Source organism: Physcomitrium patens, chromosome 11 (assembly GCF_059467195.1).
Source record: "Physcomitrium patens ecotype Gransden chromosome 11, ASM5946719v1, whole genome shotgun sequence".
Classification (NCBI taxonomy): domain Eukaryota; kingdom Viridiplantae; phylum Streptophyta; class Bryopsida; order Funariales; family Funariaceae; genus Physcomitrium; species Physcomitrium patens.
Genome location: NC_143420.1, coordinates 9,647,247 through 9,663,095, shown reverse-complemented (window position 1 = coordinate 9,663,095; position 15,849 = coordinate 9,647,247). Strand labels below are relative to the sequence as shown.

At 40.4% G+C, this 15,849-nt stretch overlaps 1 protein-coding gene and 2 long non-coding RNA genes across 5 annotated transcripts; all 3 read right to left on the bottom strand.

The window, feature by feature from the left end:
• Nucleotides 1-3,720: 3,720 nt before the first annotated feature.
• Nucleotides 3,721-5,972, bottom strand: LOC149988145 (uncharacterized). The gene is made up of 2 exons (XR_016505502.1): nucleotides 5,080-5,972; nucleotides 3,721-4,403 (listed from the first exon to the last, which is right to left on the bottom strand). It is a non-coding gene; the product is annotated as an uncharacterized LOC149988145 (long non-coding RNA).
• A 990-nt stretch (nucleotides 5,973-6,962) lies between these two features.
• On the bottom strand, nucleotides 6,963-7,612 carry LOC149988144 (uncharacterized). The gene is made up of 2 exons (XR_016505501.1): nucleotides 7,363-7,612; nucleotides 6,963-7,190 (listed from the first exon to the last, which is right to left on the bottom strand). It is a non-coding gene; the product is annotated as an uncharacterized LOC149988144 (long non-coding RNA).
• Nucleotides 7,613-8,584: 972 nt separating this feature from the next.
• Nucleotides 8,585-15,468, bottom strand: LOC112288720 (putative histone-arginine methyltransferase CARM1). Of its 3 annotated transcripts, none has more exons than XM_073537403.2 (15): nucleotides 15,191-15,468; nucleotides 14,044-14,337; nucleotides 13,549-13,620; nucleotides 13,097-13,124; nucleotides 12,810-12,953; nucleotides 12,550-12,657; nucleotides 12,280-12,374; nucleotides 11,689-11,758; nucleotides 11,082-11,178; nucleotides 10,893-10,947; nucleotides 10,463-10,546; nucleotides 10,164-10,241; nucleotides 9,763-9,866; nucleotides 9,386-9,558; nucleotides 8,585-9,266 (listed from the first exon to the last, which is right to left on the bottom strand). In XM_073537403.2, the coding sequence occupies exons 2-15, from the start codon at nucleotides 14,287-14,289 to the stop codon at nucleotides 9,088-9,090; spliced, it is 1,533 nt and encodes a 510-aa protein (XP_073393504.1). In that variant the 5' UTR covers nucleotides 14,290-14,337; nucleotides 15,191-15,468; the 3' UTR covers nucleotides 8,585-9,087. The 3 variants fall into 3 exon arrangements, with proteins under 3 accessions (XP_073393504.1, XP_073393502.1, XP_073393501.1); XM_073537401.2 differs by having other exon boundaries at nucleotides 13,097-13,190; nucleotides 14,044-14,451; nucleotides 15,191-15,467; XM_073537400.2 differs by having other exon boundaries at nucleotides 13,097-13,190; nucleotides 15,191-15,467.
• Nucleotides 15,469-15,849: the final 381 nt, after the last annotated feature.

The window sequence follows — 15,849 nt, the reverse complement described above, 5'->3', positions numbered from 1 at the left end:
CAGGCAACCAGGAGAATCTAGAATGGGCAAAATCCACCCTTAATGTATTTGCTCAAGCCGTGGGTTCAAAAATAAATTGGAATAAATCCAAAGCGATCTTGGCATCACCTACTCCAATACCCTTCACGTGGGGCACTGCAGAGGAGCTGTATTGGCTGTCATCGGGAGAAACCACTAAGGTACTGTGCCTCATGGTTGGATATGAGACCACCACAAAGGAACTGGGCTTCATGGTTGGATATGAGACCACCACAAAGGAACTGGGCTTCATGGTCGGATACAAGACCATCCCAGAGAAGTGCTTTCAAATTGTCATTTAGTCCATCCGTCGAAAACTTGCCTATTAGAGCACCACTAAGCTCTCTCTAGCTAGCCGCATATTAATTGATAATCAAGTTTTGCTGGCCAAAATTTGGCATATAGCATCCTGCTGGTTCTCCGCTGGCTACATATCAAAATCAAATCTTTGATACGCAACTACATCTGGTCGGGAGAGGACAACAAAAAAAACTGTCGCCCCAAAGTTGCATGGAATTCCCTCATCCAACCCCGACGGGATGACAGTATACAGCTCCTCAACCCAGAGATGCAAGCCCAAGCTTTTTTAGCAAAACTCTTCATCCGCGACCTTATTGGATGTACATCCATCAACATTCTACATCCACAATCATCCAGGGTTCTTCAAAGGATCTATTTCAAGAAAGACACTAAATTGTTTTGAGTTTATTCATGAAATTCTAATTAGAGAATCTTCAGGTTTAGTCACTAGAGAATTGACTTTGAACAAAATGTTGATTTCATTGTATATAAGTAAAGATTAGCAATCTATTGTATAAAGTATGTGCGCATGAATTTGTTGAATTCAAATAGGTTATGGAACCCTTATCACAAGTACATTGCTTGATGACGTAATTTTTTTGATTAAAAAAATATATGTATTCTTTTTTATCTTGCCTTCTCTTTGTTTTTCCAATCCTCAAAATTTTTTATATCTTAATTTGGTTGCTATCTCAAGCAACATTGTCGTATTACGTGTGTTCTTGCTTGAAAATACACCAAGCACCTAGTTGTGGAAGTTAAGTAGAAATACAACAACAATCTTACTAAGTCTAATAGAGTCTTAAATAAATTTTAATTAATCCTTAATAACCCTAATCAAACTTTGACCAATCTAAAATAAATTTAAAAGATGTTACAAAAGAAGTTATAAATTAATCTCAAAGAAAAATAATAATGAAATCTTAAAGAAATATTAAAATAAATCTTTAAATAAATAAAAATAGTCTTAAAGAATTATTATAAATAGAAAATTTTAAATAAATAATTAAGGATCCTAAAGAAATATTAAAAATATAATTTTTAAATAAATCCTAAATAAATTTTAACCAAATCTTAATTTAATTCTAATTAAAATTCTAATGAATCTTAACTATACCTAAGGTCAAATCTTAATTGAAATCCTAATTGAAATCCTAAATAAAATCCTAATAAATCTCAAGAAAATCCTAGATCAAACTTTAATGAAATCCTAATGAAATCCTAAATCCTAGACCAATCCTAATAAAATCCTAGAAAAATCTTAATCAAATCTTTATCACATCCTAATTAAATCCTAATCAAATTTTAATCAAATCCTAGACAAATCCTAAATCCTTACCAAATTCTAAATAATTCCAATTGAATCCTAAATCCTAAATCAATCCTAATCAATTCTTAATCAAATCCTAAATCTTAAATAAATTCTTAATAAATCTTATTGTAGTTTTAAAATTCAATAACTAATCATTGATCCATTGATTTTGACTCAAAATTTTTAGACCTTGCAAAAACTAAGTTAGCAACAAGCACAAATAAATTGAAATAGATTGTACACATTAAATAGACAAAAATTCCAAAACTTGGCTCATGGATCGGCTAGCCTTCTTCTCAAACCTTGATGTTGATATTCTTAAGCTAAGATCTCTTAATTTCATTATTCAATTTATTTCAAATTTTTTACAATTTTTGAAAATCAAGCTAGCAACCTTTGAGCAAAATTGTATTTCAATCCGATTAGCGGATTGACATATATCTTAAAAATCCTCATTGGTCCTTTAAATCCCAATTTCTAAGACCATAATCCACAAAAATCCTCGTATGCTTCAATCTAACCACTTAATTGATCTCAAATTTTTCACACACATTCACAATAAGCACAACAACAAGCTTTCTAATTTTTCTTTATAAACACACTATGAAACTCAAAAAATCTTATAATTTGTAAACTTGTTTTTATTTCTCAAAATCCAAATCCACCAAGTACATCACTAAATTTGAAAATCTATCAAAATCTCAATATTAATCCAAATGATATGAAACCAATACTCAAAAATCTCTCTTCTAGTTTGCTTTCAAATCCCACTCTTTGATTTACAAAAGAATCCTAGAGTTGCTATAGATGCATGGTTTTGTACCTTGGGATTTGATTTTGACCTAGGTTCACAACTGGTCCTCTTTGTATATCAATTTTTAGTAATTTGAGATAATTTTTATATAAACCTAATTTTAATTTTTTCCTAAAGATGTCTATATTATTTACTTATCTCATTTACTTTGATTTGAGGCTTTTATGCCCATAAAAAATAAATAGGAATTCCTTTTACAAAAGGCAACATTAAAACTAAACTTTTTACTACCTTTCTATAATTTATCCTTGTTTTTTCTACTACATCTTTCTACTAGGCTCGTTTGTAATAACATTCATATTTTTATTTTTCACCATATAATTGTGTCACCAAAAAACAGCATCTTAGTTATTCTTCTTATGATACTTCCTTACTTCATATTCTCATCATTTCAAAATCAAGCAATTCATCACTATATGCACCAAGAATCTGACATGTATTCTTTCAACTAGCTGATAACATAAGACTATGGGTCCGTGGTCGAGGAAACATACAAATTAACTGTCTCATTGACGGACAGCTACAACCAGACATTATTTGAAACGTTCTCTACGTACCAAGACTCAAACGTAACCTCTTCTCAGTCTGTTTAGTCTCAGAATGCAATTTATCTTGTATCACTTTCCCAGGACAAAGTGAATTTTGTACGCCACCTGGAAAGAAAGTCCTCGAAGGTGTCCGCTTGCAGAAATTATACCACCTCTTAATCCATGTAATTTCACTGGACCCTATATTTCATGCTGCTCGCATTCAAACTCCAGAATCAAAGATTTCTTCATCATACTTTTTACTGCCTTTACTTCTACTTTGACAACAGAATCTGAACTCCAACTTTGGCATGAGTGTATGGGCCATGTAAACTTCCCAACCATGCAACGTATGAGCCGACACTGCAGTTTTTGAGATTTCCATTTGGAGTTTAAATCATAGCTTCTGCGTCCTTGTAAAGGTTGCATGAAAGGCAAGCGAAAAAAAGTCAACTTATCATCAAGATCCTAATGAACAACAGAGCACTCTTCCAGGACAGCTCCTTCATGGTGACGTCTCAAGCAAGAAGTCTCAAACTTCCTCACTAAATGGTTTGTTATTTTACATTTTATACAAAGATGATGCTACTACGTACCGTTTTGTTCATTTTTCTTAGCACAAATCGGAAGCGTTTGATTTCTTCAAACGTGTTGTCAATATTGTTAAACGTGACACTAGTTACGCACAGCCCGGGGCAATGAATTTTGTAACATAGTATACGACAAATATCTCAACGACAATCACATCATGCGACAAACGAGTACCTCATATATACCTCAGCAAAATGGATACATTGAACGTGAAAATCGAACAGCCTTTGAGTTGGCCCAATTTTCATTACAAGCTAGAAACCTTTGTCCAAAGCTATGGGCTATAGCAGTCAACACATCTGTGTATCTTCTCAATTGAACAACAAATTGATAGTTAGGTGACATTACCCTGCATGAAGCATGGTTCAAGATGAAGCCCTCCGTTCAACATTGTCGCATTTTTGGGTCACTCTCTTGGGTTTATATAAATGCTTTTCTTCGCACCAAGATGGACCCCAAGAGTAAGAGGATGTTTTTCGTAGGCTACTCCAATACAAGCAAAGTCTATCGGTTCTAGAATCCACTGACATGTAAAGTAGCCGAAAGTTCAAATTACACCATTGATGAAGCTTCTGGCAAGTTCCCAAACGACATTCCACCCGATCCAAGTCAAGACCAATTTACATATTTCCCAATACAAAATCATTCTGGCCAACCACTTGCACCTTATCAAATTGCATTCCCTGTCATCACACCAACGACCACTAGACACTCTGGTCCACAAGTAAGTGCACGATCAACTAAATCAGTGGGAGGTCTTCTTTCAAATTTGCCTTCCAACTCGATCTATCACCTTAGATCTTCTCCGATGACTGCAGCAAATTCTGCAGATATCAACACACTGCAAATCACAATTCAGTCAGTGGGAGCTGAACGGAATCCATAGAATACCTTACGAGATAATAGCCTTTTATAATCACCACGTCAAGATCAACCAGTTCTAACTACAACGGTGGGAGCTATGACCTCTTCACCAAACTATTCTGCAAATCCAACGCTATCTTCATCCCCTCCTCGACAGTTCCCTCTGCACGAAAACATACTCAATGCATCTACCTATGATTCTGATGAACGACAACAACCAAAAACCAAATCGATTCATGACCTTCTGCTTACCACCTCGACTATTCTTTCATCACCCTATAATTCCACAACATCCGCCAATTCAGCATGTTCTTTTCATCTTCTTACTCAACTATCTCCTCAGCTATCAGAATCTACATCTTTCGATGCTACTTTTGGTGCTTATTGACATGAACCCCAGACATATGCAGAAGCCATCTCATCTTCAGGTTCAACCTTCTGGAAAGAAGCCATGGATTGAGAGTACAACTCGCTAATAGAAAACCAAACGTGGGATTTGTTACCGAAACCATCTCATAAAAATCTCATCTGAAATAAGTGGGTGTATAAAATCAAGTACAAAACAAATGGCAAAATCGACAAATACAAGGCACGCCTAGTCGCAAAAGGATTCACACAGAAGCCGGGAATCGACTTCACTGAAACATGCTCACCTGTAATCTGGTACGATTCTATTTGAGCAATTTTTGCTATTGCTGCGGCGAAGGGTATGTATCTTAAATTATTTGATATAGGTACTGCGTTTCTCAATGGAAAATTAAACGAGAAAATCTATATGTGCAAACCCCAAGGGTATGTCGACCTTCGTCATACTACTTAATGCTGCCGCTTAAACAAAAGTCTTTATGGTCTACGGCAGTCTACACGCCAATGAAACATCCGCCTGTTGACCTTTCTAAAACAATTCAAATTAATCAACAGTGAGGCAGATTCATGCATTTACTGCAACCATGGTGCTCTTCATACCATCCTAGACATATATGTCGATGATGGAATCATTGTCTCTCTTCATCCTAATTATATCGACGAGATCTTGAACTATTTGAAAACAAGCTTTAAAGTCTCTACTGGACCAGTTGATTACTTCGTAGGTTTCGAAGTTCGAAGGTGCCCTACAACAGGCTCAATCTTTCTCTATCAGCAAAGGTACATTTTTGATATTCTCACACGTTTTGGCTTACAAGATGCTCACAAATTCTCTACACTCGCAGACACTCATGTAAAACTCAGCAAACAAATCGATCCAACAAATACAGAAATCAATGTTCCTTACCGTCAAGCGGTTGGCTATCTCATATAAGCTATGATAATTACAAGACCAGATATCGGATATGTTGTTAACAAGGTTTCTTTGTATCAAGAAAACCCTCGCCAGAGTTACTAGATAGCTGTTAAGCAGATTCTGGGTTACCTAAAACACATTGATATCAAGTACTTTGCTATTCAAGAACATTAGAACAATAACAAAATGGATTGCCAATACATCCACACTAACGAGCAGCTCGCTAAGCCCTTGCTACGTGATCATTTCGAAAATCTTCGAACTTCTCTCGGACTCCAACCATTCCACGGGAATGAGTTGGAGAATAATGTGTGGCATTCTTCGTTGAATGTTAATGGATGTACATCCATCAACATTCTACATCCACAATCATCCAGGTTACTCAAAGGATCTATTTCAAGAAAGACACTGGACTGTTTCGAGTAGGTCATGAAAGTCTAATTATAGAGTGTTCAGATTTAGTCACTAGAGAATTGACTTGAAAGTAATGTTGATTTTATTGTGTATAAGTAAAGATTAGCAATCTATTTTGTAAAATATGTGTGCATGAATTTATTGAATTCCAATAGGCCTGGTGCCAGGCAATGCACCGTGGAGATTATTAATCTAATATCGATTAAACTCGATCAGTCCCAAACGGGGCGGAGATTGGCTTGCGCACATATATTTTTTCCTCTATGCCAATTCAATTTGCGGAAGAGGATCCCCTTTGCGGCAGACGGTCTGGAAAGCATGGACACAAATCCGTCATGCATTACTCTTTCAGAACCCCACTAACGCGGTCAGCACAGGATGTCAGATTATTTTTGGAATGGCGGAATTCTAGATCCCTTGGGCGAGGTTCTAGGAAACAACTCATAGTCATTTGGGTGTTGTTGGATGAGGAAAGGCCTCATCGGTCTCAACGACATATGGAATTGCGGACGAAATCAGCGAAATTGTGGGCACCCGAGGCACGATGCAACGTCAAATCGACGTCCTCCGCGCCGTACCTAGCCAATGGTGCATAATGCAATGTCTTGCCTTGAAAAACTTTGACTGGGTGGCCACGCTTGTGGAGACCGTCGACATTGACCTGCTCTTCCATCTCCAAGACCCAGAAACTGGTATCCAATTCGAACAAATGAGTCCAGGTTTTTACTGCTTTAGCCCCGCACCCCCGATCCAACTTCTTGAACTGGACCTCAGGCGCATCCGAGTAGTAACGTCCAGTGGGAACCTACGTACCACAACGATTGACCCAGACGCACCTTGTGAGGGTGCAGATTGGGCACTAGGAACAGTTCGCTCCCTTAAGTTTGACCCGCAAGAATGGAAGTGGAAGGAAATGTAATCACTCCCGGAAACAGCCTTCTGCAACTATTCCACAAAGAGGGGGTACCGCATACAGCTCCTGACTAAGTCAGTAGGGACACAACTCCAGGCCAAACAGAAATCGCTGGGACTAATCGAGGTAGAAACGCGCTCCTCACTAAAACAAATCTGGGACAGTCAATAGCCAGCCAAGTTACATTACTTCCTCTGGTAAGTCAACTCAGGCGGGCTTCCAACAGGAAGCTGGAGTGCGGTCATGGGCCACCCTAGTGAATGCAAATGCTGCAACCGCGGCGTACCGGAAACATTGTCTCCGCAACTGCTCCTCCGCCCGACGTACCTGGCGATACTTGGAGCCCATCTGGAGAGCTCTATCTCGACCATCAACATTGTCTTGGAAAGGAACGCTCTCAGGGGTACCTCCCGGCTCTCGCACAGATGCAACATACACCCCAGCAGCCTCATTTCACAACCCAGCGGAAGACATCCTCCGCGGCTCGATCCTTTGGCAGACTTGACGCAACGCACAATTCAATAACACGCCCTTCAACATTATCCGCACTAGCCACTTAGCATGGGTAGACACAATACAAGCTGGGATGGCTCGACGAAACCACATTCTTAGTTATTTCAGTAAATGTAGCCCAGAGTAAAGGAGTACTGTAGCAACCGAATTTACCACCACATGGTGCAAAAACAGTCTTTTGCACTCGCCGTTTCTACTCCCCTCACTGGAGAGTGTCACCCAGTTCTTATCTCACCGAACACAACCCATAGGTTCTTGGCTTGTACTTTTCTTTACATACATGAGTTGTTCGCCGATACTTCAAAATAAAACAAAAACATAAACAAAAAATAAATATTTATATATATATATATATATATATATATATCTCACAGGACAGGCTTCATCTATAGGGTCGGGTTTGTTATCTACTGATATCTGTGGGCTACTAAACTTGACACAGGCCGGGGTGGTAGAGTGCCATTACCACGTGGCCTACTGAAGCATACCTAATGACTAGGGGCGGGGAATATTTCCTACAGTGGGAGCAGCCGGAAGTTATCAGGAAAGCACTTTCGATGCTTCGACGATGGAACGCAGCAGATAGTAACTGAGCAAGCAAGAGAGAGTAGGATGTGAGTCAGTCAATTGTGATTCATGCCAACATGGAAGATTTCGTAGTCTTCCCACCCTTGAAGTAAAATATTACAACACCTTTGACTCAATTTCACAGGTTTGTTGTTCTAATAACTTTCTGGGCGGTTTACGGTGCAGCGTGCCTGAGATTTATGGCAAACTGTGACTTGGAAAAATCATTAGATTCTTGCTTGTGACAGCAGATGTTCACTGTCAATGGAGTAGTATATTTTCAGGTGTCAGTGAAACGGGCGTTAGCGGTATTATGTTTTTGTGTGCAACGAATTGGAGAGCGGAAAATATAATTAATCTCATTTCTCAGATAAATTTGGAAGATAATTATTTCTTGCAAAGAGTATTCATAGAATGACATATGGCAAGCGTCGAGGAACACCAAAACAAACTCTTGACACCGTGCCGCTTTGATATTGTTACTTGAGGGTATAACATAGAGACCTCAAGTACATGTAAGAGAAAAAGCTGTGCACTCGTGTGCATAAATAAACAGAGTTCTGAGGCATTATCTGTAAGTATTGACCGTAAATAGATGCACGGATACTTATCTGTGATAGCCCTTTGTAATAATACTTGAATATTGGTGAGTCTAAAAGGACTTAACAGTCCGCACACGAGTGTTGAAACCCAAAATTGCTGAATGATTCAACATCTCTAGTTACGAATTAACGCTAGAGCTATGTGGCACGGCATTTCGCCCTGGATAATAAAAACAGAAAAACTCAAAGCTACCACACTCTAATATCTTCAACTAGGCGACGAGATATTAATGGACTTACCTGAGGGTGAGTCTAATGGCATTGGATGTCTAATGGCATTGGAGGTCTAAGAAATCACACACCCGGTCTACAACCATCGAAGTACATTATGGATACAGCAGGACTCCGATGGTTGGACAGGGAGTGTACTTCATACACTGTCATATCGAAGCAGCAGTGAGGAAGAAACCGGCTGCTGAGTTTGTTCCTGCTGGAACCACGCGTATGCAGGGAACTGCGTCATCCGATAATATGGTTCCTTCAAATCCAATTCTACTGTAGATGTTTGTGTCCCTCCAACACCGTTTAGATCTGGTGTCATTGAGGAGGCTGCACAGGTCCGAAATTGTAAATTTAAAAGTAACCACCACAGAGGCGTTTAAGTGGTGAAGGAAACGAGGGCTCAACAACAGGAAAGAGAAAACCCTGCAAGTACATACCCAGCCTACCTGACAAGGTCAAGTGAACTGTATAGCTTTGAGAACTATGGGCGATCATGTGAAGGCGACCAGTAACAGGCTGACCAGCCAATACACAAAGTGGTTGTGAAATTAAGCATCGGATCTGATACCAATGCGTGGTGGGAGACCCAGGAGACGTCGTCAACCACCTCGGAACCGCACTGTAAACGGATCAGAGGATTAGCTCATACCCGTAACAGTAGTGAGACTCGTAGCGAAATTAACTGGAAAAATTATATACTTACAGGCTATTGATTTAAGCTGAATGAAACCACTTTCAAGCTTCGTTGATATAAATTGACATAGGACTCGTCTGATTATTACACCCAGAGATAATGAGAAGACCAATATTCTAAAAGTAGTACCTGCCATCAAATAATACATCAAACCAACAGGCCAAACCGTGAACACCAGCGGAGACTGACGACTTGAACTGCAAAGGAACATCAATCTCAAAGAAATCCTCCTCCTATCACAAACCAAACCAAGTGTTAGCAGGATATGTAACCAATCGACGCAGCAGCTACTCACAATTGAAACACTGGTGGAAACACAAATTCGCAGAAGTGTGTTAGTAGTGCAAATTTCAATCAATTAGAACTAGAGGGCATTAAGGATTGGTTCGCTGATGGCAACAATATTCAATAGACGTCCCTCAATAGGATACCCAAATTTTGATAAGTATAATAATGCAATGAACTCACAGTAAGCGTACGCTACAACAAGGCCGATTGACGCAAGAATGGGAGTGGGAGCAAGTAGATACCTTAGCAGTTACAAAGTCAATGTCGTGGATGACAGGTTGAGCAATCAGTAGCCTTGGATCAAATGCATCTACCACAGGCTGCAAGAACATGAAATCTTAGAATGCGTGCTGGAAAGCTTCTCATCGGAAAAAACTACATTCCTGATCTAAAAGTAGCCAGGCCTTGAAATGTTCCTGGATCAAAGCAGAAAAAATATAGAGATAGTGAGAAACCTGACGGCATAACGCTCGTGCAGGCTCTAATAAAGAAACATAAAGGAAGTGTATGTGCACTACATGGTTGCTGAGGATAAGCGCACCTGCGAAAAATATCCTTGAAAGGCTTTGTCCCGCAAAGCGGTGAGATCCACCCCATAATAGTTTTTCTGCTGCCAAAACAAAGCCTGCGATTGACAAAAACTCGATCTGCTTTTAAAGAATCCCTTGCCGAATTTAAGAGAGGTTTCGATGGCACGAAAATCTTCAATACGAAAATCGGGGTGCAGGACATTCGATTTTCTCAATCCACCTACATTAGCTTACTCATCGTGGAGCTTTCATAATGTTTAATTAATTACACACACAATCTCTATTTCATATTCAATTCTGATCCTTCGGAGAAACTATCCCATGCTCGCCTGATTCATTGAAAGTCTTTGCAATGACTAATTACTTGTCCCACAACTCATAGGAAGGCAAAAAACTATGCACCACTTCAGGAACTCAAGGTCTAAAATTCAGAGTAAATACCTTATTAGCAATTTCACCATAGAGAAGTTCATCTCTGAAAGGGGCCATATGTAACCTACAAGAAACCCAAAGGAGCGTCATCAGAAGAAACAAAGTTAACACAACCTATTTAACAAACCTTTTAGGTCCAACACTAAGAAGAACACATTTAAATGATAAAAATGTAAGGTTCGTAGGAACAGTACATACCTTCCTCTGGAAGGAAACATTTTGCCATTTGGCACTAAGAATCGATCACGAGCAATAATATATGATTCCAGCATCCGTTCGTTCACTAATAACGTACCTACACAACACACCCAAAACCTCTGTCACCACAAATCATACGTATTGATGCTAACTCTTACAACCGATAGATCCACTGAACTTTACCTAGAACTTAAGGACTTTGACGAATACGAAGGTCCCTGCAACCTAGGAGCTACACCTAAACAGGAATCTAAAAATCTCGTATCTTTCAACGAACACATATCCAAGCGGCTCACGAAAGAACAGACGAACAACTTCATTTTGCAGGAAAACTATGACACCTTAGGGTTAACCCAATTGCAACCGTGGCCCAAAACCACTCTTAACAGGAATACTCTCGCACACAAAAACACATAACGTACATCGCAAAAATGTCAGACGTGACAAGTAGCAGGTAAGGATTGTTGCAAAAGGTTATCCAAATGAATAACCATTTCCACAAAATTCGACCAACAAGACCTACATACGTCAAAAGAAAAAGTGATTGGAATCACTCTTCAATTGATTAAAATCTGTTTTAAGTGCACCACCACAGCTACGCTCTCACCCATAGGGTCTGAAATTAGAATGTCTGCTTTCTCTGGCAGCTCAACCTCCTCAACTTTGCCATGGATGACCTGCAAGAAGGTCAGGCCGCTCAACCCTAAAGCACTGAATGCTGAATAATTCGCAAATACAAAACTATTTCAAAAGTCCAATAAGTTTCATTGCGTCTGGTGAAAACTTAAATATAAAAACTGGAGACTTCACAGCCTCCTTAGTCCCCAACAATGCGCAGCGCCCACTATTCCAACCCGCTCTCTCAGGCGAAAACCACGTGCTCAAACCGAGCTAAAAGACAAGCTGACAAATCAGTCTAGGACAAAGTGAGATAAGATAAAACGTAAACTATGCAAAATTCAAATGCGATAAATGATCTTTTAGTTTCCCTGCAAAGGATGCTTGTAAATTACATCGTTATGATGATGGCGCCCACAAGGAGGATGGCGACCCACAAGGATGTATCGTAAGGAAAAGAGACCGTGGAAAGCTACCACACAAGAGATTTACTTCAAGTTAACAAAAATCAAGACCAAAGGAGAACAGTAGAGGCTCTAATACACGTCTATCAAGTACGAGGTTGAAGAGCACATCGTACAGTGATACGCTGGCTCAACGAAGGACTCCCAGCTATAAGTAGACGGGCATTATCTGCCATAGCTGAGGCCTCGATGGCATATACATGCTTCGCACCTGCCTGAGCAACACACAGAGTTCAGATTAAAAGCTACGAACCACGATAACTCCAAAAGATCAACAGATGGTTTCACAAAGTGAGATGATTGTTGCTGATCTGTAGCATATCACAATCTCTCCAACAAGGAAACCAGAGGAACGTGATAAGTGACGTATAGTACAGATACTATACTTGCCTGTGCTGCAAAGAGTGAGAGAATGCCACTGCCCGCTCCAACATCAACCACAACTTTACCATGAAAATCTGCATGGTTTTCAATCACAGCTGCATAGTACGTGCCTAATCCCAAGGCAACCACGTGTTAACATACACTTAAAGATATACGAAGTCCCATATGTACCAGAACATTCTGAACTTGAACTATAACTAAAGAATTCATTTACACATTCTTATCATTTATTATATTTAAGTACATTCGTAGCCTGACAAACCTGTTCGGACATAGTCCTGGAGCATGTTTTGTTGATGCAGTAACTGTCCGTAGTAATGAAAGTACATTTTAGCAGATGATGGATCAATTTTTTCCTCAAACTTGTTTTTAGCCAATGTATTGGCATCAGTAGACGCTACAGTTTCTGCATGATATCAACAGGTTGAATTACAACTCGGGCTGCACCATAATCACCTTACACAACCAGATCCTGCAGTAGATTGCGTAAAAGACAATGCCATCGCACACGGTTACTTTTGGTGCGTTCGCGACACAATCTGAAAGTACCTAGCTTCGTGCCATTGTTCTTGAACTCCTGAATTGCAGAATAAAAAGCATTACTCGCTCTCTGTAAACAGCATTGGAGTCCAAAGGACATAGACTGCACAAAAACCACAAATGCAAGTCTAAGTGGCTAAAAGCCGACACGTCAACCTGCGGTAATAAAATGACAAGAACCATCACCGACACGAAGAAGACTCCAGGCAGGAAGGGTTGGAGTTTACTATTCAATGTAAAGGTAAGACTTTTACTAGACGCAAAGGGTTTGCAAGGAGGTGGACTTTGGACTCTCTATTCAATGAAATGCTAAAAACTATGAGCAATCAAGAAGTGACGACGAAGCAACATCGGTAATACCAATCCCCAACCCCGGTATTGTTGACGAGGTGACGACGAAATTTAGCATACAGAAAGATGGCTGAGGTCATGTATCGCATGTGAGAAAGTTAAAAATAAACCTGGGAAGGCCCCTCGTTAGCGTCGGAATCCTCCACAACCCACATTTGAAGCTTCGGGCCTATTTTCACAACCTGCACACATAGCCACCACTCAGCATTTGGCAATAATAGAAAAGAGCAATCGATCTCATCCGACCAAAAAAAAACCTTGGATGGACATAGCATCTAAAATTGCATCAGGTGATTAGTGATAGAAGAACACGCCCGCACTAATCAAAAAGAATGTAGTTAGGACAACATTAAACACAAGACTAAAGGCTATGTATTCAATACAGAGAACTTGATCCATGAAAACCCCAGACTACGAATGTAAGCATTCAAATCATCACTTCTCAGAATAAGATTAACATAACTGACCAACCAGACATTCCGCACTCTCACAGTGCCTTGAGGTAATCTCAGAGGTACAGCGGCTCTACGAAATACCAGAATAACATTGAAATCACAGAGCAGCAATGGTGTAAGAGTACGGTCTTCCAGATGAGATTAACAGACCTGCGATAGATGCAAATAGCACCTCTTGAAGGGTTCTAACTTCTCGTTCTTATCAGTTGGTCGATAAATTCGGAAAAATTCCACAAACCGTCCTTGTCTATCGCTCTTGAAGACTGCGGAGACGGATATAGGTCGACCGAATGCTGGCAAGACTTCGGATCCCCCATCCACGACCGTCTCGATCAATGGGAAAATGGACATGCCATTGAAATCCCCGTCTGTTTCCGAGCCAGAGGATGCCTCCATGATTATTACTTGCGTCAGTGGTCCCAAAAAACCCTAGCAATCTCGCACCTACGCATAACACGACATCTTCAGCCACTATAGCTAACCGTTCAAACCGTCAACCCATTAGCCAGCTCCATGAGTCAATGCAGATGCGGAATAATCCTCCCGAAACCCCTAGCCCTACAACATTAGACAAGTGCGTTAACTAGCAGCATTCCCTCTGTCACATTCAACATAACTATGTAATATGCGCCTCACCAGCTAGATGTATAGAAATGACTTAAAACAATTTCATTCAAAAACCATAAAGTAATAAAGAATAGCCTCTTACAATAATCAAAACCTATCACAATCCAATCAAACCTTACGACACCATTTCAGGAAAACGTATTGCACGGGATGACAACATGCAGCTAGTTAATCCAAGAATGCTCAACCCCCAGCTCACCGACCCTTTCAAAACAACAGTACTCCCTAAACCCCGATCCTCACTCCAGAGTCCAGACCTCACTCTCAAACGTCGACAAAACCTCACCAATCCCAAAAACAAACCGCAGCTCGAAAACACCAACAACACCTCGCAAGGGCTACAAAGCACTCTCCCAAACAATCAACACAAATGACACAATCAAACAACTGCATTACTACAACCCTCCACAATAAAAAAATTAAAAAAATTAAAAATTAAAAATTAAAAAAAACAAAACATCACTGCCAACCTCCACAATGTCAACCTCTCTACAACACTCCCAACACCCCGCAACATCTTACACTTGCAAATGCCCAAATCCTTCACCTTACTACCCTCCCAGCACACAAATAAAACAGCTTTTAAGAAAACAATTGTATATATATATATATATATATATATATATATATAACTATAGAAACGAAATGAGAGATCAAGTGAGCCCCATACCAGCTCGATCGACAGGGACACGAAACAGCCAAACGGTGAATAGGGTTTAAAGCACCGCATCCTACAGAGCACATGAATCATATGTTTTGTTGCTACAGCCCCATCGCCCCCTCCCTCTCTCACCCTCCCGACCTGACGGACGCCGATACTTAAAACAACGTGGGGAGAGGGGGGGTTGCCGTTGGGCACTTGGGGATGCTGGCAGCGGGTGAGATTAGGCGTAACGGGTTGGCGTCATGTGATGGCGACCTGCGCCCGCTCCAGAAAACGAGGGACCGCCCCTCTCCAAGATTTCGACTTGCCGTACTGTCGGTGTATTTAAACCCTCGCTGGGTGGTGGTCGACGTGGCGCCGTTTGGATATGGCGGGAGCGGCCCTCACCCTCTTGCACTCCAGCTGTTGACCCCCCCATGGTCCACGTCGCCCCCTGATCCACGTCACTGGGGTCCAATTCACCTCCATCTCCTTTATGAGCCCCCTTGTGGCTTTGCTTCGTTTTGCTCAACCCTGGTTTGTCAAATTGTGTGCTGGTGAGAATAAAAGCATTGGTTGAGCTCATTATTAGTTGTTTCCAAGTTTTAAAGGTGTATTCAATAAAATCGAGTTCAGGTTTTATAGCTTGGTGAATATTCAGACGGCTCCATAAGTTGGGGTTGGTC

Bases quoted from the DNA above. Each gene is read 5' to 3' on its own strand.
- LOC112288720 (XM_073537401.2), bottom strand. From the start codon at position 14,289: ATGGAGGCATCCTCTGGCTCGGAAACAGACGGGGATTTCAATGGCATG. The intron at 12,375-12,549 runs GTATAGTATCTG...TTGCTCAGGCAG, and splicing joins ACTCTTTGCAGCACAGGCAA to GTGCGAAGCATGTATATGCC. The intron at 10,242-10,462 runs GTGCGCTTATCC...ATGTTCTTGCAG, and splicing joins TTCAAGGATATTTTTCGCAG to CCTGTGGTAGATGCATTTGA.